General features: G+C 61.2%; 2 protein-coding genes and 4 non-coding genes across 9 annotated transcripts; all 6 read right to left on the bottom strand.

Moving 5' to 3' along the window:
* On the bottom strand, positions 1-8,238 carry NACAD (NAC alpha domain containing). Its single transcript, XM_069778423.1, has 9 exons — positions 7,952-8,238; positions 2,279-6,157; positions 1,659-1,895; positions 1,461-1,549; positions 1,269-1,352; positions 739-885; positions 528-659; positions 299-421; positions 1-151 (listed from the first exon to the last, which is right to left on the bottom strand). The coding sequence occupies exons 1-9, from the start codon at positions 8,028-8,030 to the stop codon at positions 137-139; spliced, it is 4,785 nt and encodes a 1,594-aa protein (XP_069634524.1). The 5' UTR covers positions 8,031-8,238; the 3' UTR covers positions 1-136.
* Positions 8,239-10,000: 1,762 nt separating this feature from the next.
* On the bottom strand, positions 10,001-24,922 carry TBRG4 (transforming growth factor beta regulator 4). 4 transcript variants are annotated; one of them, XM_069778419.1, is made up of 11 exons: positions 24,863-24,922; positions 23,884-24,384; positions 20,420-20,737; positions 18,965-19,136; positions 16,857-17,014; positions 16,201-16,311; positions 14,505-14,649; positions 13,625-13,867; positions 12,765-12,876; positions 11,929-12,043; positions 10,001-10,187 (listed from the first exon to the last, which is right to left on the bottom strand). In XM_069778419.1, the coding sequence occupies exons 2-11, from the start codon at positions 24,307-24,309 to the stop codon at positions 10,086-10,088; spliced, it is 1,902 nt and encodes a 633-aa protein (XP_069634520.1). In that variant the 5' UTR covers positions 24,310-24,384; positions 24,863-24,922; the 3' UTR covers positions 10,001-10,085. The 4 variants fall into 4 exon arrangements, with proteins under 4 accessions (XP_069634520.1, XP_069634522.1, XP_069634523.1 ...); XM_069778421.1 differs by having other exon boundaries at positions 24,853-24,871; XM_069778422.1 differs by lacking the exon at positions 24,863-24,922 and adding an exon at positions 24,789-24,809.
* Positions 10,262-10,391, bottom strand: LOC138684532 (small nucleolar RNA SNORA5). Its single transcript, XR_011323794.1, has one exon. It is a non-coding gene; the product is annotated as a small nucleolar RNA SNORA5 (small nucleolar RNA).
* On the bottom strand, positions 13,108-13,247 carry LOC138684541 (small nucleolar RNA SNORA5). The gene has a single exon (XR_011323803.1). It is a non-coding gene; the product is annotated as a small nucleolar RNA SNORA5 (small nucleolar RNA).
* Positions 14,145-14,261, bottom strand: LOC138684542 (small nucleolar RNA SNORA5). Its single transcript, XR_011323804.1, has one exon. It is a non-coding gene; the product is annotated as a small nucleolar RNA SNORA5 (small nucleolar RNA).
* On the bottom strand, positions 19,634-19,767 carry LOC138684540 (small nucleolar RNA SNORA5). The gene has a single exon (XR_011323802.1). It is a non-coding gene; the product is annotated as a small nucleolar RNA SNORA5 (small nucleolar RNA).
* Positions 24,923-25,551: the final 629 nt, after the last annotated feature.

Here is a 25,551-nt window from a genome sequence, read left to right as displayed (position 1 = left end):
TGCGATCCAAGTGATACATGAGGCCATTTATTGAGCGTTACAGACGCAGAGGAGGAATATGGGGGGGTCTAGAGGAAGGATGGCGGGGGGGGAGTAACTGTGCATCTATACAGGGGGGCCGGGACACCCCCGGCCGCTACATAGTCAGCTCCTGTGGGGGGAGAGAGCAGAGCATCAGGGACCCCCCCCGCAGCACCCCAGGGAGGGGGGTTGCACCCCCAATTCATGCTGGGAGATGCACTGGGGGGGGGCTATAACCCCATTTGCAGCTTCCCCACCACCACCACCAACCACTCACCATGATGGCGTTGACGATGTCATTGTTGTTGTGCCGAAGCGCCCGCACAGCTTTGGGGCGCGAGACGTTGGCCTGGGCCATCACCAGCTCGATGTCCCTCACCTCCAGCCCTGTCTCGTCCACCTACGAGGGGGGACACAATGACACAGGACATCGCTGTCAGCCCCCCCACCCCCCAAAAGCCCCTGACCCATCCCACCCGTATCCCTGGATCCCCTCCGGCACCCACCTCCTCCTCTTCCTCGCTCTCCTCCTTGATGGTGAGGGTGGGGGCTGTCTCCGTGATCAGGGGCGAGTGCTCCATCGGCACCTTGAACTTCTCCGCCGCCGCCTTGTGCACTTGCTGCGACAGGTCCTCGATCTGCGGGGACACGGGGTCACCCACCAGCCCCAAGGATGGGACACCCCCCCAGATCCCCTTTGCCCCCCCCCCCAATCACCTTGGCTTCCCCGAAGACGATGTAGATGTCGGACGCGGGGCTCTTGAAGACGTCGGGTTTGGTGATGACAAAGAGGATGTTCTTGGATTTGCGGATGGTGATGCGGGTGACGCCGTGGATCTGCCGCAGCCCCAGCTTGGACATGGCCTTGGGGAGGGGAGCGGAAAAAACCAGGACACAGAGGTGACCCCGTGTCCCCCTGTCCAGCATCACAACAGCCCGAGCAGCCAAGGAGGGGGGTCTGCAGCCCCCCAGAACCCTGGGACAATGGCAAAACCAGGGATGTGGGACAATGTTGCTCCCCAGCATGGCCAGGCTGAGCTCCCCCTCCCCCTCAAGAATGGGGGACCCCACACCACCACCCCAGCCCGCTACTGGGACACCCAGGCGTGACCTGGAGACCCTCTCAGAGTGGAGATTTCCCCATCTGCCACCCCCCATCTTACCCCCACTAACCCTAGCATAGGACAGGGACCCCCCCAGCCCCATGGCGGACCCCCAGCCCCACCTGGGGGGGGTCCCCATCCCACCTTCCTGGCTTTCTTCTCGCTCCGGCTCTGCTTCGCCTTGCTGACAGTCTCCTCCCCGGTGCCCAGCGAGTGGGTGAGCTGTGCCTGCCAGAGATCCGTGGGTGAGGACAGCCCCGGTCCCACCACCCTGGGGAGGGTAAGGGGGTCCCCATCACCCCTTCCCCGCCCCCCCCCCCCCCCCAAAACCCCCACCTGGGTCTGGGTCGGCTGCGGCTCCGAGCCTTCCGGCTCCTCCAGCTCAGGGATGGACTCGTCGTTACTCTCCGACTCGTTACACGACCCTGTCGCCAAGCAGAAGGGTGGGATGGAGATGGGTGCCCCTCTGACACCCCACCCCCCCAAAAAATTTGGGGGAGGGGGGACCCCACAGGGACCCCCCCTCTCTCTCACCTTTATGGTTGGCCTCGCAGCGGCGGGGGGCCGGGGGCTGCTTGTCCTGGCGCAGGGCGATGCCGGCGGCTTCCCGCAGGCGCTGGATTTCGGGGCAGGGGTACGGAGCCTCCGCCTCGCTGGAGGAGCTCGACTCCGACTGCAGGGACCCCCGGGGGGGTCCCCGGCTGCCTGCGCTGCCCGTCCCTGCCTGCCTGCCTCGCACCTCCTTCTCCTTGCGTGGGGAGGGCTGGGGGGCTGCGGGTGGGGGGGGTGGGGGACTGAGCTGGTGGTGCCCCCCAAAATCCCTTCCCATAGGGTCAAATCCAGCCTGCTCACCCCCATCACCCACCCTGGGACCCCCCAAAGGGGACCCCCAGCACCCCACCAGTGGGTGATGCCCACCCCAGTCCCACACAACACCCCATGGTGGCAGGGGGGTGGTCATGGGGGCAACGGGGGGGGACTGAGCTGGTGGTGCCCCCCAAAATCCCTTCCCATAGGGTCAAATCCAGCCTGCTCACCCCCATCAGCCACCCTAGAACCCCCAAAGGGGACCCCCAGCACCCCACCAGTGGATGAAGCCCACCCCAGCCCCACGGCGATGGGTGGATGGGTGTCGGGGGGGGGGTTTATCTTACCTTCGAGGTGCTTCCTGGAGGGCGGCAGGACAGACGGACGCTCCTCGCCGGCGGGGAGTCCTGAGGTGTCCTGGGGGCCGTGGGTCAGATCTGGGCACAGCGATGGCGGTGGCGCGACGGCGAGAGGAGGCACTTGGCTGACTTTGGGGAGCAGAGGGCAGGGGGCCAGCGGCGGGCTGGGGGGCTTGGGGGGGACTTGGGGTGCCGCTTCCCCAACCGGCTCTGGCTGAGCATCCTCCGCTTCGCTGGCACCTGGAGCGGGCTGGGGGCCAGAGGGGGCCCCCGCCATCGCCTCCTCTTCCTCCTGCTGCCGGGGGGGTGCCGGGGGCTCGCTGGGGGGGCTGGGGGGGCCACCCTCCCCCAGGACTTTGGCATCGGTTTCCCCAGCAGTCTGGCTCAGGGGCTCATCGCCCGGCTGAGGGGTTGGGGGCTCTTGGGGGGTCAGGGGCTCCTCCGTCCCCCCATCGCCGGGAGGGCTCAGGGGGGGCTCCGCCAGCACCTCAGGGGGCTCCGGGGGCCTGGGGAGGAGGCGGGGGGCCGGCAGATCCCCAAAAGAGCCCCGTAACATGGCGGTGACCCGCTGCCGGTCCTCCTGGCGCTGCCAGGCCGCCCCACTCTCCGAAAAGGCACCGGGTGGTTGGAGCAGTTCAAGGGGGGACGGGGGGGCCCCCACGTACACCTCCCGCTCCGAAGCGGTGAAGATCAACGGGGGGACGGCGGGGGGCGAGGCGGGCAGGCAGAGGGCCAGGCAGCGACGGGCGGCATCCTCTTCCTCCTCCTCCTCCTCAGAAGATGGGGGTCTGGGGGGGGCGGCCGCCTCCCCAGCACTGTCCTCGGGGGCGGTGAAGAAGCTGGAGTCGGTGCGGGAGCGGGAGGTCTCCAGCAGCTCCGGGGATGACTCCTCGGAGGAGGCGGTGGCAGCGTCCCACTCCTCGGGGGCTTCGCCGACTTCCCCAGGGGGACGCACCATCGTCCCCCGCGCCGAGGGACACATGGTCACCGGTGGCTCCGGGGACTCGTTGGCTGAGGCCGCCCCATCCCCCGGTTCCTCGTCGGCATCGCGAGGGGACGCGTCTTGCGGTGGGGGGGACTGTGCCACGACGCCGGCTGGCCGGCTGGGCATCACCAACAGTGCCAGGTTGGGGTCAGTGGCCGCGCTGTCCAGCTCATCCGACAGGCTGGGTGTCACCAATGGCACCAGGTCGGTGGCTGCGGTGGCCGGCTCATTTGGCGGGCTGGGCATCACCAATGGCACCATGTCAGTGGCCACGGTGGCCGGCTCATCTGGCGGGCTGGGCATCACCAATAGCACCATGTCGGTGGCCACGGTGGCCGGCTCATCTGGCGGGCTGGGCATCACCAACGGCACCACATCAGTGGCCACGGTGGCTGGCTCGTCCGGCAGGCTGGGCATCACCAATGGCAGCATGTCGGTGGCCACGGTGTCCGGCTCATCAGGCAACCCTGACGGCACTGGCTCAGCCGCCATGGTGTCCGGCTCATCCGGCAGGCTAGGTGTCACCAACGGCACCAGGTCAGTGGCCACGGTGTCCAGCTCATCTGGTGGGCTGGACGTCACTGATGGCACCAGGTCAGAGTCGGTGGCTGCAGTGTCCGGCTCCTCTGGCAGGATGGGCATTACCAACGGCACCGGGTCGGTGGCCACCGTGTCCGGCTCATCCGGCAGGCTGGGTGTCACTAAGGGCACCAGGTCAAGGTCAGTGGCTGCGACATCCATCTCATCCTGCGGGCTGGGTGTCACCAATGGCGCTGGGTCAGTGGCCACCGTGTCCGGCTCGTCTGGTAGGCTGGGTGTCATCAATGGCACCAGGTCGGTGGCTGCCACGTCCAGCTCATTTGGTGGGCTTGGCGTCACCGATGGCACCAGGTCAGGGTCGGTGGCTGCTGTGTCCAGCTCATCCGGCAGGCTGGGTGTCACCGACGGTGCCGGGTTGATGCCCACGGTGTCCAGCTCGTTCGGTGGGCTGGGTGTCACCGACAGTGCCGGGTCAGCGGCCATGACGTCCAGCTCATCAGGGCCATCGGTGGCTGCCAGCTCGTTGCTCCCTGCTCTCACGGTGCCAAGGTCATCATCACCGTCACCATCATCACTGTCACTCCCAGGGCCACTCTGTGGCTCCCCGTTGGCCGGTGCCGTGTCGTCCCTCCCCAGCCCATCGGTTTGGGGGTCCTTGGGCTCCCCAGAGCAGAGGCCGGGGGGCTGTAGGACGCTGTGGCTCACCACCGGCTCTGTGCCGGGCCCCTCTTCCAGCACTGCCATACCGGAATCATCCTTCACCACCGGCTCCTCCTCGGCACCCAGCATCACCGCCGGCTCCTCTGGGAGCTGGGGGGGCTCTGCTGGGGGACACTCCCCCAGGACAGGGTCCGGCTCCCACAGGACATCAGGCTCCAGGGCTGAAGCCTCCTCCAGCTCCGAGGAGGAAGATGAGGAGGTGAGGAAAGTCTCACTGTCTGGCTCCACGCCACCTTCTCCAGAGGGTGCTGGGGGGGTCTCGCTGCCATCCTGCTCCTGCGTACCCGGCTCCATCCGCTCGGCGCTGAGCTCATCCCCACCAGCGTCCTCCACGCCGGGCGCCGCGCTCACTGGCTCCTCGCCGTGGTGGTGCTGCAGGGACCCCTCCAGTGAGCCGGAGCCAACTGGGTCCATCCCGGCACAGAGGTGGAGCTCGATGCCACCATCCCCAGAGGTATCGGTGCCGGGGGGAGCGGTGGCGGTGCCGGTGGACCCCCCCTCAGCCCCCACGGCATGGCGCTCGGTGCCGTAGAGCCGCTCGTCCTCCTCGCCGTCGTAGGCGGCCGAGTCGGAGGAGGCAGAGGTGTCGTCGCGGAAGGCGAAGGACTCGTCCACCCCCTCGGTGATGGAGGTCTCCGACAGCGAGCGCAGGAAGGAGGCTGAGGTGCTGCCGCCCTCCTCCTCCTCCTCCTCTTCTTCTTCCTCCTCCTCTTCTTCGTCCTCCTCATCCTCCTCCTCACCGGAGAGGGGCAGGGGTGCCGTGCCATGGGGCAGCGGGGTGATCTCCACCGCCTCGGCCTGGAAGAGCAGGCTGCCGCGGAAGGGCAGCAGCGCCGCCGGGATCAGGCCCGCGCCGGGCAGCCCCTCGCCCCCCGACACCTCCCATTCCTCATCCTCCTCTTCCTCCGGCGTCTGTCCATCCTCATCCTCCTCATCCTCCGGTGGAACGAAGGGTCCGTCTTCATCCTCCTCCTCCTCGGGAGACGGCGGGGTGAAGGCAGGGGGGTCCTCCAGGCAGGCGGGCGACGCCGGCACGGTTTCGACCTCGGCCATGCCTTCGGCCTCGGCCGCCGCCATGGCTTCGGCCTCGGCCACCAGGTTGGGGGAGCAGGACGGGGAGGTGCTGGCGGTGCCGGAGGAGCCCCAGCTGCCCCCCTCGGCCGTCATGTAGGACCCGGAGGGGGACGTGGGGGGGGAGCAGAGCCCCTCGCTCTCCCCGTCCGTCTGCTCCTCGGGGGGGGCAGGCGGCAGCCGGGACCCCCCGACTCGGATCGGGGTGGAGGGAGCCGTGAAGAAGAGGTCGGGGTCCAGGCTGGTGGCGGGGGGTCTGCCCGGGGGGGGCTCGGCCGCTTGGCGCTGGGGGGGTTCTTTGGCGGGAGCGGGGAAAGGACAAGGCACGGCGGGCGGCGGGGGACCCCCCCGGAGCTCGGGGGCGGCCGGGGAGCGGGTCTCCTCGCCCATGACGATGCGGGTGTCCAGGGGGTCCGCGGGCGGGGGGGGCCGGCAGGCCTCGCCGGGGGGAGCGGCGGCAGGGGGGCCGGGGTCGCAGCTAGCCCCCTCGGGCTGCGGGCGAGCCTCCTCCTTGGCGGGCATCGGCGGGGGGCTCGTGGCCGGCAGGGGGGCTGTGGAGAGAGGGGAGACCCCCCCCTCAGTGCCATGGCCCCCCAAATCCTGCCCCCCAAGGTCACCCCATAATGGGGGGGCCATAGGGAGGGGACAGCCAGGGTGCTGCCATGGGGTGGGGGGGGACGACAACACATGACACGACACCCAACCAGGATAGTATCGCCCACCCCAAGGGTGGGAGAACAGGGTGCCCCCCCCCCAAGCACCCATGGGGTGACACACATCAGCAGATAACCCCCCCCCCCAAGGGGCATATAGATTTAGATGCATTAAGGGGGGGACCCCAGACCCAGGTGTCCCCAAACAAGGGGGACGCCTCCACTGCGAGGGGGACCCCACATCCTCCCCCCCCCCCCCCCCCTTACAACAGCACCCCTGGAGGGAGCTTTGTGCCCACCCATGCAATGAGTTTGTGGGTTCTCAGCCCCCCACTACCCAGCTGGAGGGGGGGGGGGTGAGCTGAGTTCAGCCTCCTCCTCACCTTACAAGCACCCCAAAACCTCCGGGGGGGGGGGGGGGAAGGGGGGCGCGACACCCCCCCCATTACTCCCCACATTACCTGATGCCCCCAGAGGCAGGTCCATGGGGGGTGGGGGGCAGAAGGAACCAGGACCCACCAGTAACACCAAACCCAGCACAACCCCATGGGCCCCCCCCCACGGGGGGGGCTTTATATAGAGGTGAGGGGGCGGGGCAAGGCTGCAGAGGCTGCTGGGAGGGGGGTGGGGGTGGGGTCTCACCTGGGTATTTAAGAGGCAGCTGCCTGCCCTGGGGCAGATGGGGGAGATACCTTCCCCCAAAAAAAGGGACCCAGGGTGGGGCATGCCTGGGGTCCCCCTGAGAAATGGGGGGCCCTTAAAGGGTTAATTGGGGGGCTATGCCCTCCCCCAAATCTCATGTTCTGTCTCATGGGGTGGGGGGTGCTGGGATCCCCTTAGCTCTGCCCTTCCCCACTGCTGCCTGGCTGGGACCCCCCCGTACCCGGGGGGGGGGTGTTTTGGGGCTCCCACCTGGCACAGGGGCTGTACAAGGCCACCTGCACACCCCTCTGCTGTCCTGGGGGGGGGAAAGCCCTGACACCCCCTCCCCACCCCTTGCATAAACCAGACCCTCACCCCGCTATTTTTGGGTGAGCGACCGTCCCCCTCCAGACCAGGCTCCTGGGGGGGAAACTGAGGCACATGGAGAGGGTGGCAGTGGGGACATCCCCTCCCCCCCCCGGTACATCCCAGCTGTTCCCCAGCCCCCCCCCAGTGGGTGACAGTGAGCCCACGGGGCCGCCTGTGCCGGGTGACCTTGGGCCACGGCTCTGCACTGCCCGTGCCTCAGTTTCCCCACCCGGTGGTCCTGGGGAGGGGGAATGGAGCTGGGAATTGGGGGGGGCAAGGGAGCTCAGACTCCCCAGGACATCAAGACATCCCCCCCCAGGGCCTCCCGGTGTAGGGCTGGGGAGGGGGGCACAACCCAAGGCCGGCCACCCCTGGGGGGTCCTTGGGGCTGAAGGGAGGGGGTGTCCCCAAAGGGGTGTCCCCAAAATCACCTCCTGTCTCGCCCCGGGGGTGTCAGTACCGGAGCCCCTCGGCGGTGTCGGCTGCCGAGAGCTGCCGCTGCGGCCAGCCCTGTGTCCTCCATCCCTCCCGCTCACATCCTCCATCCCGCATCCCTCCATCCCGCATCCCTCCATCCCGCATCCCTCCATCCCTCCCGCTCACATCCTCCATCCCACATCCCTCCGTCCTCCATCCCGCATCCTTCCGTCCTGTCTCCCTGCGGCCTCCCCTCGGCCTCACCTGCCTCCGATCCCTCCGGCATTCCGTTTTCCTTCTCCAATCCCCCCAACCCTTCGGTTTTCACCGATTCTCCGGGCATGGCGATGCCAGAGCCCGGCCGGCCGGCCTGGGTGGCCGCCTGCCACCCCGCTCGGCCGCCGGCACCTTTGGCTTGGGCTGGACGAAGGCGGCTGTGCTGGGAGAGAAGCGGAGCATTAGTGGGGCTCGGGCGGGGGGGCCGGCAGCGGGATCAGCCCCGTCATCCCAGATGATGTCAGCAGGATTTTTTTTTTTTTTTTCCTGGTGGGTTGGTTTTTTGTTGGGTTTTTTTTTTTTTTTTTTTTCTGGTTTCCCCCCCCTTGCCTTTTCTTTCTCTTCTGATTTTTTTTTTTTTTTTTTATTATCTCTCCGGCAGGGAGAAAGCGGGGTGTGTGCCAGGCACTGCGGCGGTGGGAGGGGAAGGAAGGGCCCACCCCATCGCTGCTTGCATCAGCTCCAAGGCGGGGGGGGGTGGGCGGTGGGTGGGTTCAGGGGGGTCCCCAGCCTCAGTTTCCCCAGCCAGGATTGACAAAAAGGGGGATGGAGGTGGGATTTTTATCCCCCTCCCCCCCTAAAAAAAGGAGGCAGAGCATCTAGCAATGTCCTGAGTGTAAGTGGTGGTGGTCGGGGGGTGCTGAGCCCCCCCCAAAACGCAGCTGCACGCAGGCGGTGATGCCAGACGTATCAGGGGACGACGATGACAACGACACCCCGTGTGTCCCCCAGGCATCGCCCCGCGCCCGGGTACCGCTGGGGAGGCAGGATGGGTGCCTGCGCAGTCGCCATGGGAACGGCCCTTCTCCTCCTCCTCTCGTCTCCCTGGTGATGGTGAGGAAGAGGAGAATGGTTCCCTGGCAACATTGGGGGGGTGTGTGTGGTGGTACCCCCAAAAGGCTGGTGGTGGGGAGAGCCTGGCTGGATGGACAGACAGACAGACGCCTCCTTGGGTGGAGGGAAGGAGATGCCTGGGGGACCGGGCACTCCCAGGACACCCTGTCCCAGCTGGGGATGGACCAGACCAGACCCCCCCCCAGGTAACCCCACCACCCCACGCTGCAGGGAGAGGAAGCCCCCACCGAAGGATGCTGAGGGGAAACTGAGGCACGGCTGGAGAACATGGAAGGACACCAGTGCCTGCCGCCAGGCACGGAGCGAGGCTGGCACCCGGCACAGGCACGGTTGGGTGCTGGCTGCCACCCCGGGCACGGAGTGCGGCTGGCGCCGATGCCGGTGCCGCCGCGATGCTGGTGCCAGGAGCAGACCCGAGCCGTGACTCAGCATCTCCCGGCTGCCTCCGGTAAACTTCGCCGCACTGCTGCGGCCTTCTCCTGGCACCGTATCCCCGGCCTGTGGGATGGCGGAGCACCAGGAGAAAGGCCGTGGTCCCCAACGGTGTGGGTTGGAGGAAGGAGATCAGGCTGTGCCCCCCAGCCAGAAAGGGCTGGAAGGGACGTGGCAAGGACCAGCAGCATCCCGGTGGCCAGATGGCACCTAATCCATCCCCAAAGCCCTTCCTGGCAGCCGGCCCCAGTGCGTCATGGCACCCAGGGTTTTCCTGACCCACCTCGTCCCCCCCAAGCCCGGGTGCACGTGTCCCACGGGACACGGGGGACACCTCGTGCATATTGTCAGGATGAGGGGGAAGCTGCGGGGGTATTGGGGGGGGTGTTTGGGGCTGGCATGATGTGGGGCAGGATCTAACCCTTCCCCGTTAGAGCCCCCCACGTCCCAGTGCACGCTCCAGGGGTCCTGCTGCTCTGGGTAGAAGCGGCACAGCACGGCACAGGAGCTGGCCCTGCCCGTCCTCCCTCCCCTCTCGCACTGCGCAGCCGCCCCGGGACAAAGCCCCGCTAACAAGACAGCAATAAGAGAGGCTGGGATGGCTCTTAATCCTAAACCCTGGCTTAAGCCAGCTTCCTCCAGAGGCTGTGAAGCGGGTCCTGCCAAGCATCGGCACGGAGCCATCTCCCACCCCAGGGAAAAACCAATGCCGTGTGCCAACCGGCACAGACATCCCCCGCCACCCCAAACCACGGCACTGTACAGCGGTGGTTTTATTTGAACACGTTTTTAACACAGACAAGCGTTGCCAGAGAGGCCAGGCAGAGCGGCGCCGTTAGCTCGCCATCTCTTTGGCCATGACCTTGTTGAGCTTGTCTTTGAGGTAGGCTGTCCGCTGCCGCTCCAGCTTCAGCTCCAGGAACTCGTAGTGGGGAACCTGCAGTGGGGGGAAGAGGAGATGCCATCAGAGCCCCAAGGTGCACAACAAGGTCCTGTGTTTGGCCGCTGGAGGAGTGTCCATAACCTATTTTGATCCCCCCGATGTCCCACAGCAGGGATGTGGAGCAGAGACATCGCTGTGGCAGCCCTTGGGCCGGTCCCCACCACAGCAGAGGCGGGCACCGAATTTGACGAGGCTGTGGGGATGGGCGAAGGGTACCCTTCGCTCCTGCCTGATGGTGGAATTGGCACCCAGGGGACCAAAATGCAGACAATTCACGACTGTCCCCAAATTGGCCCGCGTCACCACCACTGAACAACGGGCTTCTGTGACCAGCCAGGATGGGATGGCACAAAGCACTGGGAGTGGTACAGGCCGAGCAGCCAGCCCTGGCACCCACCTTTCCTCATGGTAGAGGAGGATTCAGGGCAGCACCTCTGCCACGAGAGGCTCGGGGACCTTGCTAAGCACCAAAACCTGCTTAATTTTTCATGTGAGATGCAGAGGACGTGCAGGGCTTCATGGTCCTGCCCTTGGCACACCCCATCCTCCTCCCCGTGCCTCTCCCAGCAGCCCCCAGCCTGGCGAAAGGCAGATGAAATGTTTATTTGGAGTGAATTTGCAGGCAGGAGGAGGACAGGCAGGCCAGGGAAGAGGTTCAAGAGCCCAGCACCTTCTTTCTGGCCGGTGGCTGACAGCTCCAGCTACGTTAGAACACTGAAGCCGGGACGCCGCTCCTCGGCAGCACCTCCACCAGCCTGTATGAGGGAGCAGCCTTGTCTGGGGGGATCCCACCACCCACCCCTGCCTCTATATTTAGCAGTCAAGAGGCACGGCTGAAGCTGCGGGAAGCAGCACTTCCCTCCTCCTCCTCCTCTTGTCTTCCCCCCCACCCCGAGCCTCCCCAGCCAGCCAGCCAGCCGGCGCGGGGGCTGCAGGGGGGGGATTACGCAAGTGGCTGGGAAAAACAGTGCTGGTGAACCTCAAACCTCGCTTTGCATCAGCCTCAAAGCGCGGCAGCAGGCGCAGAGAGCTGGGGGGAGGACGCTGGGGAAGGGCTGAAGCTCAGGGTCCTTGTGGGGACAAGCTAGGGAGACCGCCGTGGGGTGACAATGACACTGCTCTGGGGTGACACGTGGCCCTCCAGCCCCAAAGGAGCTGCGCTTAAGAGTACGCGGCTTGGGCAGGATAGGGCTGAGCCCGGGCTCCGCGGGGCAAGGGGCAGAGGGAGGTCTCCCTGCCTGCGAAGGCAGCGCGCCGAGCCACCAACCCTCCTCCTGCAGAGCAGCCCGCAGGAGGGCAGGGCTTGCTGCCTGCCAGAAGAGCTATAATTACCTCTGGGAAGCTAAATAATACATGACCCCGCTGGAGCACAGGGCTGTGGCACAGGGGATCAGCACCCTAAGACCTTGTCTGCCGTCCTCCTCGATTACCGATTTCCCCCTCCCGCCAAGCACCTTCTGGCTGCCTAACAGGTGGCCAGGAGAGGATCACGGCGGCTAATCCCGGCGTGGGCAGGCAGGCGACCTGCCGAGCTGCCCCGCACAGAGCCGTGGGCACCAAGGAGCGCTCGGGGCTTGACCTGGGACTCTGCCCTGTTGTACGGGATCCAGAGCCATCAGGAAGAAGGGGAGCGAGAAGGAAGCTGGTAGACACCCCCCCGCCCTCCCTCAAGAAGGGGTCTGCTCCTCCATCTCCATGGAGTTAAGAGACCCCTCTCTTCCCTGCAGCTACTCACATCCACCACGAGGAAGCCAGCCGCCTGGATGTGGCGCCGGGCCATGACGTAGCGGCCCAGCAGGTCCTTGCTTCTGTTGCTGAAGTTGGGGAACTCCCACCGGAGGAAGGCGACCCTGGGAGATGCACGGAGGAACGGGAGGTCATGAGATGTGAGGCTGAGCACGTGCAGCCCAAGCGGAGCTGGCAGCAGCACCCGGATCCCAAAGGGAGCTGCGGCAGAAGGGCCTGCTCCAGCTCTGCCCATCGCCCCGTGCCAGCCGGACACAGATTTGTCCTGCTGGAGCCATTATCCTGCCTCTGAGCCATCTGAGAAGCCCCAGGGCAGCAGCTCAAGTGCAATTTATCCACAGCCCAGGCCTGGCAGCAGGCTGAGTGGGGCGATGCTGCCTTTTCCAGGCAGGAAGGAGGCAGCTTTGTCCCCAGGGCCCTGCAGACAGACAGCCTCTCTGGCAGACAGGCCTGGCAGAGGCTCTCTTTGGAGAGAAAACCATTGCCACGACCAGTGTCCGGCCCCCTCCCCTGCCGCGCCTCCACCAGGTTGGCTGGCCAGAGCAGCCCATGGCTCTAAAATGTTATCCCAGTGGGGCTGGCACAGCCCTACCCCAATTTCTGTCCTGTGCCCACCCCCTCCTGCTCCCAAACAAGGGGGGACGCAGCTGCGCACAGCCCCCTTGGCACATTGGCAGCCCCTGCGGCGCTGCCATGAGTTGCCAGCTGCAGTGACCAGGAGGTGCGGAGCCCACGGATCCTCAGCACCACGAAAGCAGAGCCTTCCCACTCCTCTCCCGGCGAGCTCCTGCCTGGACAGCAGGGCACAGCTGAGCCCAGACCCACCTCCTGGCTCCCGGTGGCAGCGGCTTTGTCCCTTCTGAGTAGAGCAGATGGGGAGCAGCAAAGTCCTTCAAGGGGAGAGGTTTATTTTCACTGTTCACCACCATCTCGGCATCTGCACGGAGAGGAGGGAACACGAGGATTCCCGACACCCACCTGGATGCCGCTCACACCATCTCTGCTGAGGCTGGTGATGCAAAGCATGCGAAATCCTGCCGCTCCCTTCCCAAAAAACCCATCTTTGCTGAAGCCGTGGAGCAGCTTTGCGTGTGCAGCCAGGGTACAGCACCTTCCTTGCACTGCCAAACGGCGGGGTCTGCTTACCAAGCGTCTCCTCGGGCAGAAGATGTGTCCATGGCGTGATTTTATCCCCCAGTGTCCCATGGGAAGGGGGCGTGGGGCTGACAGACCACAGAAGTTGCTGTGGCAGCCGGTTGGCCGGTCCCCACCACAGAGGAGGCAGGGACCGAATTTGACAGGGCTGCAGGAGAGCAGGGAGCTGGGGGAGCCTGGGGTGGGCTGTGGGAGCCGGGGGTGCGGCAGGGGAAGGGAGAGCAGAGCCAGAAGCCTTTCACCGGCCTTTGTGCTGCTTGGCTGCAGAAGGGCTTTCCTCCCGCATCTGCCACCCATGACCATGCCCTGGGCCACGGTTTCTGCTCTGCCTTCAGAGTCAAGTTGCAGGAGGAGATGGGAACAAGACAGGGCAGCTGCAATGAGCAGGCGGAGGGGCGTGAGGCTGAAGAATGAGGGGGGAGATAAAGCCTGGTAGCCATACCCGAGCCCTCGAGTTCAATTCCCTCCACCAAGCAGAGCCTGATGGGGTCCCGCTGCTGCCCACAGAGGCAGGGAGAGGACGCACTCACCGATCTGCCAGCCATAGATGGTGTGTACGTCGAAGCGCCCATTGTCCTGCCTCCCCAGCACCCCTGCCAATGCCTCCCGCAGGCTGCTCTGCAGCAGGGTGACCTTCTCCCCCACCGGCAGCATGGTGCTCAGCATCTCCGCCGGCAGGAACGGCCCCTGGTAGCTGGGGCTTTCCAGCCTGGCAGCAGCGTTGATGTTGATGAGCCTTAGTCGTAAATTCTGGGCCCTGAAGGACTGGTCGCCTGGCAGGAGGAGAGAAGCAGAGCTAGAGACATGGGCCAAAGCCCTGGCCCACAGCAGGGTCCAGCTCTTCATACGGTGGCCTGCCTAGCCTGTCTGACTGGGATTCCTGGTTCTGATCCCCCCGCTATGGGTCCCTGCCTGCTGGTGTGGAGATACAGATCACCAAATGCCGGGGTTCCTGGCTTTGCTCCAGCTGCTGGGTGCTCGCAGGAAGCCACCATGAGCTGGCTGAGCCAAACAGGGCCCTTGTTCAGTGGGGACAGCCCCGTCAGAGCCCAGTGTCTGCAGTGTGACTTTATCCCCAGGGTCCCACAGATGACAGAAGTTGCTGAGGCAGCTGGCTGGCCAGTTCCCGCCACAGAGGAGAGAGGGACTGAATTTGACGGGGCTGCACCTCCCCAGAAGTCACCATTTTGTTAGGAAATACCAAACCCTCCCATCTCTTCTCAAGGTCTTGGGGAAAGCCAAGTGGGCTTGCCAGAGCAGAGCAGCAAGCTGTGCCTTGGGGCATGCGATTTCCACGACAAGGTTGAGGACAATGCATCATTTAGATGGACCAGGCTCAGTATCGCTGCTCCCTGCCCCAGGTCTAGAGGTTCTCGGTCCCCGTCCCACCAGCAGAGATGCCCACCTCACCTCGGATCTCAGCATGGAAGTCAGGTGCCAGCACTCGCTGCAGGTAGGGAGCCTTGGCCTGCTGCAGCACGCAGAGCGACCACACCAGGTCCGTCAGCAAGTGAGGCTCCAGGCTGTCCAGCTGGCCCTGGAGCAACTCGTGGACCTGCAGAGAAGGAAACCAAACAGCTCAGGTCAGTGCTGCTGATGCTTTGATCTTGTGGTCAACACGTAGCTCTGGCAGCTTGACAAACCCCCGAGGTGTTACGGTGTACCCGATGTGCACTGTCTCCTCTACAGCAGTGCTTCTCCCCTGCGTTATTTGCAGAGGGGAGATTTTAAGATTGCTGTAACGTGACCCTGCAGCTCGTGAGCTGCAGTTCGCTGGCCCGGGATGCTGCGTTGTTGCCAGGGAGGTTCATGAGAAAGCCCAGCAGCAAAGCGCAGCAGCCAGGGGTAACGCGCCACTGCAGCCAGCCCTGCCACGAGGACAGTGTTCAGAAAAGGCAGAGCTAGAGGTGATAAGCCCTTCAGGATCTGCAGCTAAAACCTGCGGTAAACAGAGCTGGAGGGGTCTGAGGTTGTATTGGTGGTGTCAGGATGTCTGTCCAGGAATCACAGCAAGAGCCTGGAGCTCTGCACCCTGCAGGGGCTTCTCCTGTTAAACCTGGAGAACTTTTCTGCAACACCTCAAAAATGAGTAGTTTTGCACTTGCTACAAAATCCCCCTTCACGGTGACCACAATTAATGCTGGCAGGGGGAGTCCAGAGCCCTGGATGCTACTTCCACACCTCACCCTCCTTGCTGTCCGAGGGAGACCCCCTGCTCCCCAGGTTGGCTTGGCCATGGGGGACAGGCTGCCCTGCGGTGGGACATGGAGTGCTGCCGATTAGAAACACCCATATGTAGGTCCTCTTCCTTCTTGGCTGCGTGTCGCAGGTAGGACTGCGCAGGCCACACTCCCTCTGCCGGGTGCTCGGCGAATGCCCGCTTATTCAGCGATAACACAGCTCCTCTTGGAAATCGTCAGCATAAATCTGTCCCCAAGGAGGTCAAGGTGACTTCCTCCTCCACTTCAGAGGCCAGCCCGGCTGCCTCCACGAGCCAGGGAAGGCAGGAGGATGCCAAGGACAGCGCCTGCCCCATGCTCGCCTCCTGCCAAACCACGTAGGAGGCTCCCCCTCCGCTCGGCCGTTCCAGCCCATCACATCTCCTCGCCCTGGGATGCGTCAGCCTTCCCCCCTCCAGGCAGGTAGACAGCGAGCACGTCTGCCTGTGGCAGCCTCTATCCTTCTCGACAGCTCCCCACGCTACCAGACAGAGGGCTTGGCTCAGCTGGGAGAGCCAAACAGCTCTGCCAGGAACGAGTGTGCGACCATCAACACCTATGGCCTCGTTATGAAGAGTTAATTACAGCAATTGGAGTTCAGGAGGGCAGTGAACACACACATGCTGCTTGCGTCTGCTAGAAAAGCGAGCCTGCGGGGACTTGAACCAGTCACGGACTAACTGGTTCAGCTATTGCCCGGCATGCAGCCATGGCAGCCCAGTGCGGGTTTTTAAGCCTGGCCTGAGCTCTGGGTTCCCCCTTCCCATTTCTCACATCGTTTAAAACTGGCTCGAGCCATCCAACACGCACTTTCACACACAAATGTGCTAGAAGGCGATCCCGCTGACTAGGAAGGTTGATGAAGAGGGGGAAAGGAGGAAGGTTACCATGTTGAAGAAGTCCTCGATTCCACTGGGCTGGAAGTTCAGGCGAGCAAAAGACAAGATGATACTGCACAGATGGGTGACTGACAGCTGCTTGGTGTTGTCCAGGGCATACTGGAAGATACAAGGGGAAAAAGGTTTAGGTCTGTCCTACATGAGTATGGACAGAAAAAGATTGAAAGCCTCAGCCGAGGATGCATCCAGCCCTGTGGCAAGATGGAAAAACGTGAGCAAAAAGGTCTTGCAGTGCTTCCCTGGGATTTTATCTTGGCAAAAGGGAAAGCTGTGAGTGGAAGAAGAGCTCTGTAATATTCCGGTACAGATGAAAAAGTGCAGGAGCATAAACTGGGGCAGAGCTGGGAAGGCGCCTGGGGAGAGAAGCAGCGCTGGCACTCGGGACTGGAGGCTCAGACAGAGCTGAGACCAGCTCCAGCTCAGCACAGATTCCCAGTGCTGACTTTAGCGGAAGATGAACAGCGAGTCCTGTCAGACTCGATTACAGCCGCCAGCTGGGTAGACAAAACAGTGACAACATTCCAGAGAGCATCTCTGGAGAGGTAGTGGTGGGGAAACTGCTGCCATCTCCCAAGAACTGGGGTGGATCACAGTTGTACTGGTGCCAGTGGGGACTTCCCTGGCCTCCCAAGCCTCCTCCTCACCTGTGCAATGGCCTCAAACAGCGGCAGGTTGAGCCACTTGAGGAGGGCGAAGGATCTGATGCAGCGTGTCACCTCGACAGGCGTCATCATGGAAACGTGGGGGTGCAGGTCAGTGGCTATCTTCTGGAAGACCTGGGGCTGGTGGAAATTCAGTTTTCCTTAAAGGAGCAAAGAGAAAGCAGCAGCCACTTACAAGGAGCTGGTACGGGAGCTGTGCCTGGATGGGTGGTGATGGCACAAGGGAAAGCACAGAGCCGTTCGTTAGGAGCAGAGGAGGCTTGGAGACCAGTATTGTTTCCCCCAGTTGCCTTGGCCTAATCCTTTCTGGTCAGACCAAGTCTCTGCTGAGTCCTGCTGCACCCACCAGCTCTCAATCCCAGTGCCAACTCATGGCTCCAGCCTCCACCTAGTGCTGGTAACAGATTTTAGCCCCAGTGACTCCATCTACAGATCCTGGTCTGGCCAGAAGAGCCCTGAACTCGCCCAGGCTACCAGGAATCTCAGGCCAGCTGAGGAACAAGCAAGCAATGACCAGCAACCTGCAGCACCAAGCTCCGGAGGCCAGTGCAGACCAGCCAGGAGGGGACAGTCCCCATGAGAGGAGCATAGGCAGGGTCCGAGACTGGCTGCAGTAGCAACAAGTACGAACCATCCTGATGCAACAACAGGGCAGCTACAAGCACTGAAGAGAAACGTCAGTGCTGCTTGCTAGCATCCCAGCCAAGAGCATCCCCGCCGCAGCAGCTACAGAGCTGCTGGAGCCTGCAAGAGCCAGTCTCACTCCCAAACCATGTCCAGCCGTTGTAGTTGTCCACTTTGTAGGTTATAAGGCTGGGGGACTGCTGGATTACCTGCTCTGATCTCTGCATATGACCCAGGCCCATATATACTGTCCAGCTGCCCTTCCTGAGCTGAAGCACCTGCAGCCCTGCCTCTGAGAAAGGCGCCCAGCACAGATTTACAGGCTGTGACATGGAGTGTCCACCACTCTCCTTGAAACTTGTTCCAGATTAATCATCTTCATAGTAAGTAAGGCAGTAACATCAATGACAAAAGCATGAGCTCCCTCCAAGGCCAGGTCTACTGGGGTTATTTCTTTATCTTGAGAGTATAGCTAACCTACAAAGGCCATCCTGGCCCCAGTTGCTGTCAGAAGAGCTGTTCCCACCACCAGAAGCTGGACAATCAACTGAAGGAACTCCTCCTTGGGTCTCCTGGCTTCCTTTATCCCTGCTTGTCTGGGCTTTACACTGGCTACCAAGAGTAAGAGGAGAACAAGACCATGCAACACTGCATGGAAGGAGGAGCCAGAGAACCAAGACACTCAGGATCATAAACCAGATTACCAATTAGTGCTACCCTGCTGTTAATAGAGCTGTTTGGCACCAGGTTCTGTCACCATCAAGTATCTGGTGGCTCTGGTCTACCCTCTGGCCAGGAACACCACCAAGGTGGCTGTCACCGCCCTGAGCATCTGCCAGCGCTTGTAGAAGTACTTGCAGCACCTCACCTGCTGAAGAGTATGAATTCAGCAGCCAGCGCTTCTCAAATGATAATTAACTTGTCACTAGGACATCTTGGATGGAAAGACATCAGCTATCTTAGTGCCACTGTCCCCACGTAAACAGTCTAGCTCTCCCCAGGGCTCCTGCTCAGCCCTCCTTTTACTGAGGGCTGTGTTTTGCAAGCGAAGAAACAGAGGCAGGGGCTCCCTGAGAAACCCACAGCCACGGGAGGAGGCAAGAGAGGATTTGGGGCCATTTGGGGCATCCTGGCTCACTAGCTGCCTATGCTGCAGGGCAGAGGGGCTCCCTGGCACCCCGATGGCCCTTCCAAAGCACGCTCTCATCACAAGTCCCCTTCTTCCCATGCATTGGAAGGAAAAGGGCATACCTGCGCCCACTCTGCCTGTGCTCAGAGCTGGAAACTACCCAGCTGCACTGGCTGGTATGCTAGGTCCAGCCTAACGTACCCTGCCAGCCTTTCTCCTTCATCTGGCCTCAATGCCGTGGTAGCAACACTATCAAATCCCCACGCGAGCGCCCAAAATCAGCTGGACTCTACCACACGTAATGTCCAGCAGGTGCCAATACAACCGAGCTGCTTACCATAGGCAAAAATCAGGTCCAGCAGGACGTTGAGGCTGAGCTCAGAGTGCTTCTGGATCAGGTGGTAGGACAAGGCTCGGAGCAGAGGCACGCAGCGCCGGTTCTGGTAGGCTAGAGCCAAACTTATTTTCCGGATGTCATCAGGGCTGAACTGTTCAGCAAGCTCCAGAGCCTGCCAAGAAACGTTTTGAGCAGGGATGTAAAGAGAAAGCACAAAGCAAGGTGCAGATACAGCCTTTATATGGAACGGGATGCGCCATCGCTACTGGCTGAGCCTCTCTGAGCGTGACGGGGACTGGAACTAGTGAGTGTTTAGCACATGGTGAGGCTAAAGGGCTGGGAGTGAGCCTAACGGCTCAAGCGGAGGGAGGGCGAGGGGAAGCAGACCCTTGTCCTCTCAGCAGGGCTCAGTCAGGACCTTCCCGCTGCTGGTTCTACCTCCCCCAGCCGGCAGGACCTCAGCGTCCACTCCGTTCTGTGCCCAGCCACCGTAACATGCTGTTGGGCAAACACCGACAGAGGAAAGGCACCTGCTGCTGGATCAGAGCCCTGTTTTCCACTCTAATTTCCATTTCATTTGCAGGATGCTACCCAACATTGTTAGTTCAGGCTCTGCATAAGCTGACAACCCCGTCAGATCCAGCTACAGCATTCTGCCTTGTCACACACCAGTGTCTGCAGCATTTATTTATCCCCAGGGTCGAGACGGACAGTGGGGCTCATGAGCTACAGCCATTGCTGTGGCAGCTGTTTGGCCAGTCCCCAGCACGGGTTAGATGAGGACTGAATTTGACATAGCTGCAGTCAGGGCTCCTGCAGGGGCTCTGACTCGAAGGACATCTCCCTGCTCCTGCAAGCAACAGAAACGGGGACCCACTGAGCACCAGAGGGGACAGACCTGCCCCCTTTGGAGACGATGGGTGCCCAGAGGCAGCCAGAAGGCGAGGACAGTATGGTCACTCTTTGTTCCAGCTCTCCTCACAGCTTAGCTTGTGCAGAGAAGCAAAGGATGATGTTTTTGGCAGCTGTGTTATGCTGGCTCTGTAAGTTACTGCTTGCCAGCTGAGATAAAGAAATCTGAGCCCGTCTCTGCTAACCTGCCGCAGCTGCAAAGTAAAACACATCAGCTCAGCCCACTTCCAGCAGCGCAAACCAGTGCGAGTCACCCACTTGCACCAGTATGCATCGTGAAGGGGCTGGCGAGTGCAAGCTCCCCCATCTACATGGCTCCTCGGATGGAAACCCCTCTTAGAAGCACCCATGCACGGGAAGCTGCTTAAACAGCAACCCGTAAGCATACACCAAAGTACTCTGAAGCAGCGAGCGCAGCCTGTGTGGAATTAGTGTTCCCATATAGGGTTGAAGAGGACAGGGCTCTCCCTCCCGCTGTTGTCACCTGCAGGAGGTGGTCCGTCTGAAGGGAACGGAGGCAGAAGGGAGAGCCCAAGCCCGTACCTTGTCCTCCAGCCGGTCCATCAGCGCCGGGGAGATGTGCCCGACCTTGCTCATCAGCGCCACCACAGTCCGAGTGCCCTCAAGCTCCGTCCAACGCAGCTCCAGCTTCTTGATGACTTCGTTCAGCAGCCTGCTCTCCTTCACCTGCTTGACTGCGAAGAACTCTGCCAGGGAGGCGAGCTGTCTGAAGGTGAGGCGCCGCAGCCGCCACAGCACCTCCTGCTCCACCGACTGCATCTCCCTCCTGTTGCTGTCCACTCCCAGGGAGTAAAGGCTCTTCAGGAGGTTCAACAAGGTGTTATTCCACACCTGAGAAATCTAGCAGCAAAGAGAAATAAGGGAGAGGTGTTGATGAGAAACAGCACGAGAGCATTCAGTTGCCAGTCACGCCAAACGCCAGGCAATGCTCTGTAGCTCCAGAAAGAGCTGCACAGCGTTGAGGAGGAGGCAAGAGAGCCCTCCTCGGTCCAAGGACATCCAGCTGTCCCCCACCACAACATGAGACACCTGCTCCTCCTCACAGGTGTAGCCTGCACAGTCAGATACAGCCTGGAGCGACCCAGCACCCTGGTGAGGAAGAGGAATCTCAACACCTGTACCACAAGCCGAAGCATGCACCAATCCCAGTGGCATGGCAGAGCCTCGAGAGGTAACCACACATCGCTTACAGAGCTGCCGTATAGGCGGTGAACTCTCTCTGCCTCAGAGAAGGATGCTACGCAAACTGGCTACCAGCTGGGTGAAATATTTAAGTAGACTTTACCCTTCTCTGGAGGCACTCGAGCTTCTCTGTGGTGTGGCTGGGATATGACATGGGTGGCTGGTAAAACAAAAAGCAGTGGGGAAGACTGATAATTCAGGGGCAGGAACTTGAGGGTCTCGGGGGGAATGCCAGGGAACTCCAACCCACCTCAGGTCAGATGAAACTTATGCTAAAAGCTCTGATTTCTCTCCAGCATCTCCAAAAGGAGGCTGGGCACGAATCCCACCAGCTGCTGAGAGCACCAGGACTTGCCCAGTCCCACTCTGCCCACTGAACTTCTCTGCTTGGCCACCACCGGCTGTGTTCCCACCAGCAGCCCCGACATGAGGCAGAGCTTGTGGTTTTCCACCAGCAATCAGTCCTCCAGCTTTCATCTCCTTTGGCATCTATCAGGGAATGCCAGGCACCTCTATTTCCAGCCCAAGCTTCCCCAGCTGTGCTCTACTGCTGCCACACAGCACTAAAAGGCAATTTCAGTCCGAAAGCTCTCCTGATTTCTATAAAAACAAACCCAATCCTCAGCACAACATCGGTTCTGATGGGCCCTTCAGAAAGTGTCACTGCGCCAGCCACCCCGCTACAGAGCACAGCGTCTGCTTGACAGAATATCCCAACACTACAAGATGATTTCAGAAACAAGGAGTTGCTTCTCAGAGTGACCGTGCAGGACGCAAGCGAGGCAGTGCCGTGAGATGTTGAATTTCAGGCAGGAGTGACCACACGGGTTTGGGCAAACAAAGGCGCTAACTCTCTGGCCTGTTCAAACTCCAGCAGTTACACCAACACAGCAAATTCCTGAAGTGCTGCTCAGAAACAGTTCAGCACCTCAGGCACAAGAACAACCTGAGCCCTGCCAGGGTGCTCCGCTCAAATCTGAAAAATCACAGACCAGGATGCAGCCAGGAAAAGGAGCAGAGCTCACAATTTGCCCTGGGTTATTCAGAAAGTCACGAGGAGAACCAGATTGCTCCCCTGGCTGATACCTCACCTTTTTCACCCATTCACACGTACAAAACTCACCTCACAGTCTGTTAAGAGCCCTTCCCTCAATGCTGTCTTGGCCCACGCCTCATCTTCTGTTCAAAATCTCCGGCTCGTCGACACAAGGACATTACAAGCCGATTAATTTTAGTTTCTTTGCATCAGAGCATCTTTGCATCTACATGATGACCTCTTACATTCAGTTATCTACGACTGCGGCTCCAATAACAGCTCACTGGAGAAGGATAATTGTGTTTGCAGCGAGTTTGCTTGCTTTACATCTCAAAATCCCTAGCCACATCTCTCTTGGCAGTTTCCTACACTTAGGCCACACTGCCTTGCTTCTCATAGCGCCCATCCAGCACGTCAGCTTTGCTTTGCCAGCTCTGGAGCATCCCTTCCCAACTGAGTGGCCCCCAGGGACATGGGCATCCCTTTGATCTGTGGTGACAGCGACACAGGACCATGCAGATCAGCAGGAGCAGTACTTTCACTCCAAATACAGCAGCATGGAAGTGTTGCAGCTCAACAGAGCTAACCAGGCAACCTTAGGACAAATCCCACCTCTGTGCTATCCTTAGACAGGTTTTAGGGAGCAGAGATTACGGATCAGGAGAAATACGAAGCGTCTGCAAAACGCTCTGCCAGGGCCTCATCAAGTTCAACACGGCAAGTTCGCAGGTCAGGGCAATCCCCAGCACCAGCACAGGCTTGTGGATGAAAAGCTGAACACGATCCGGCAACATGTGCTCGCAGCCCAGAAAGCCAACTGTATCCTGGGCTGCATCACCAGCAGCATGGCCAGCAGGTCGAGGGAGGGGATTCTGTCCCTCTGCTCCACACTCTGGAGAAGACAAGGCTCCGGGGAGACCTTCCTGTAGCCTTTCAATATGTAAGAAAGATGGGGACAGACTTTTTACCAAGGTCTGTAGTGACAGGTCAAGGGGTAACTGCTTTAAACCAAATGAGGGTAGATTTCAATTGGATGTAAGGAAGAAATTCTTCACTATGAGGGTGCTGAGGCACTGTACAGGTTGCGCAGAGAAGCTGTGGATGCCCCATCCCTGGAAGTGTTCAAGGCCAAGTTGGACGGGGCTTTGAGCGACCTGGTCTAGTGGAAGGTGTCCCTGCCCATGGCAGGGGGGTTGGAACTACATGATATTTAAGGTCCCTCCTATGACATGGGGCCCATGAGCTGCAGGTTACTTCCACAGCAGGTGGCTGGGCCAGCACCAACCGCAGCGGACAATGCTGAATTTGATGGGGCTGCCAAGGTTCGACTGTACGATGTGCCGAGCATGGTGCACTGGTTCCCTTCAGATGCCCCATCTTACCCGATGCTTTCTCTGCTGTCCGGCTGTGTAGCTCTGATGCGCCTTTGCCACTAACTGGCAAAGGTGCAGCTTTATCTTACTGAGAAAACTGAAAATTCATGGGAGCAGGAGTAAGGCAGCATTTAACGAGGATGATCTCTCCGCTACATTTTGTCTCTGGGCCCAACAGCAGCGCTTTTGGGTAGAAATAATCAGGCATCCTGCCTAGAGCTGATAAATTCACCTCCTGATCCCCTCAACTTCATTTTTTACTTGGAAAGGCACAGTAAAACCCTGAACAAGCAGCCTGCTCTAGCTGGCCACGCCAGTTCAACCGCAGGAGCACCGGCTGCTTTCCGCCTCATATTCTTTCCCCAAAACTCTTCTGCGGCAAGGAGGGAACTTACCTGGGAATCCATGATGCTGAGGACCTCTTGGAAACACTCATCTTGCAGGATGCTCTCCGTTTCCAGGTTTTTTAATGCTGCAAGCCGGGAAAGTTGAGTAATTATTAGCGAAGCTTGGTTGCTGTTAAGAGCATGGTGTTTGGTCAACTGGAAGAGTTCCTGAGGACTCGTGGCTGTTTCAATCAGTTCCCTGATCACTTTGTGCTCTGGATTTCCGCTGTCCTCCACCTGCTCTTTGACTGAGAATCCATCTGCCCAGCTGGAAGGGCTCGAAGTATGAAACGAAGCAAAAGGTGCTTGAGGCAGAGCTCTCGCCATCGCCACCTTCCCAGCCGGCACCAGCAGAGAGGCCGGGACTGCCGAAGGAGCGGCGAGGAAGGCACCGAAGTGCCTCCAGCAGCAGCGTCGCACCAAGCGGGCAGCCATGGTGGAAGGCGTGGGGGGAAAGGAAGGCCGGGGCGGCTGTAACTGACCGGAGGTCAACGCCGCATTTCAGGAACGCTATGAAAAGAAAAGAAACCCTTTATGAGCAGGAGAATTTCAGAGATGAAGAGGAGGAGGCAGCCAGCTTCTGGTAACCGTGGTGAGGATGGTTTTGACCCGCAATATTTGACGCTTTCTGACGATCGATTGATGGGCAAGACACTGCTCTGGATGAAGCTATGCTCTTCCCCGCTGGGGCTTAATCTCTCGTTAGGGGCCGCCCGGCTTTCCCAGGCAGCGGGTCAGCAGCACACCGGCCTCCCCCCAGACCTTCAGGGACACAGCCCCGTTCTCCCCAGTTGCTCCCAGTTTCCCCACACCCTCCTCCCCGGGCTCCCTCCCGTTCCTGCCCACCCCGCCACCCCTCTCAGCCCCCCGCCCCTCCCGGGGCTGTTCCCCTCAGACTCCCGGCCGCGACCCACGCTTCCCCGCGACATTTCCCCTCAGAAAACCCGCCGGGGCCGGGCCGGGCCCTCCCGCCCTCACCGAGCCTGACCTCGCACGCCCCAACCTCCGCCATGTCGCGCCCGGCGCGGTCCGACAGCGTCACAGCTCTACGGCGAGTCTCTATTGGTGGAGAAGCGGCGGGGTTGGGCGGTGCCGTGGCGCTGCGGTGAGCTCTTATTGGCTGGAGGCGGCGGTTCTCTTCTGGTGGGCGGTGACAGGGGGGAGCCGCGCGGTCTGTGAGGGGGAGCGCGGCCGCCATGATGCGCCGTGATCCGCCATCAGCCGCCGTCAGCCGTCGGGGCCCCGCCGCCCCCCTTCGCCCTCCGGTCCTACCCGAGGCCGCGGGTCAGGGCTGGGCCCGACCTCGCCCGCCAGGCCGCCATTTTGCGGGGCTGAGCCCCCGCGCTACCATCCCGCCTCCTTCCTCAGCTTCCCCCCCCGCCCCCCCCAAGCCTCTCCGCCGGCGGCCCCTTCACGGCCTGTAAAGAAATACTCTCCTAAGACTCGTTTTGGAGGTTTAGAAAGCAGGCATTCTTCATTGCAGCGCTGGGTGCGCAGGGGATAATTCCACCTAGCGTGTGTTCCACAGCTTCAGCACAAACAGGTTATATAGCGTAACTAATTACATATTAATCGGATTAGTATACACACAAATTATGGTAACTGATTATCGTAGTACTGCCTACATCCGATCTTGTGCAATGGTTCTTAGTTTGAGTCGAAGGGCTGCTTTTGCGA

Source organism: Haliaeetus albicilla, chromosome 2 (genome assembly GCF_947461875.1).
Source record: "Haliaeetus albicilla chromosome 2, bHalAlb1.1, whole genome shotgun sequence".
Classification (NCBI taxonomy): Eukaryota; Metazoa; Chordata; class Aves; order Accipitriformes; family Accipitridae; genus Haliaeetus; species Haliaeetus albicilla.
The sequence above is the reverse complement of the archived record's forward strand: the minus strand, read 5'-3'. Positions and strand labels throughout refer to the sequence as shown.

Coding starts and splice junctions, on each gene's coding strand:
- NACAD (XM_069778423.1), bottom strand. CDS start 8,030: ATGCCCGGAGAATCGGTGAAAACCGAAGGGTTGGGGGGATTGGAGAAG. Junction 1,550..1,658: donor CTGCGAGGCCAACCATAAAG/GTGAGAGAGAGG, acceptor GCTTGGCGACAG/GGTCGTGTAACGAGTCGGAG. Junction 886..1,268: donor GCGAGAAGAAAGCCAGGAAG/GTGGGATGGGGA, acceptor CCCCTCCCCAAG/GCCATGTCCAAGCTGGGGCT.
- TBRG4 (XM_069778419.1), bottom strand. CDS start 24,309: ATGGCTGCCCGCTTGGTGCGACGCTGCTGCTGGAGGCACTTCGGTGCC. Junction 16,312..16,856: donor TGTTTGAGGCCATTGCACAG/GTGAGGAGGAGG, acceptor TGTATCTTCCAG/TATGCCCTGGACAACACCAA. Junction 12,044..12,764: donor CTGCCACCGGGAGCCAGGAG/GTGGGTCTGGGC, acceptor TGCATCTCCCAG/GGTCGCCTTCCTCCGGTGGG.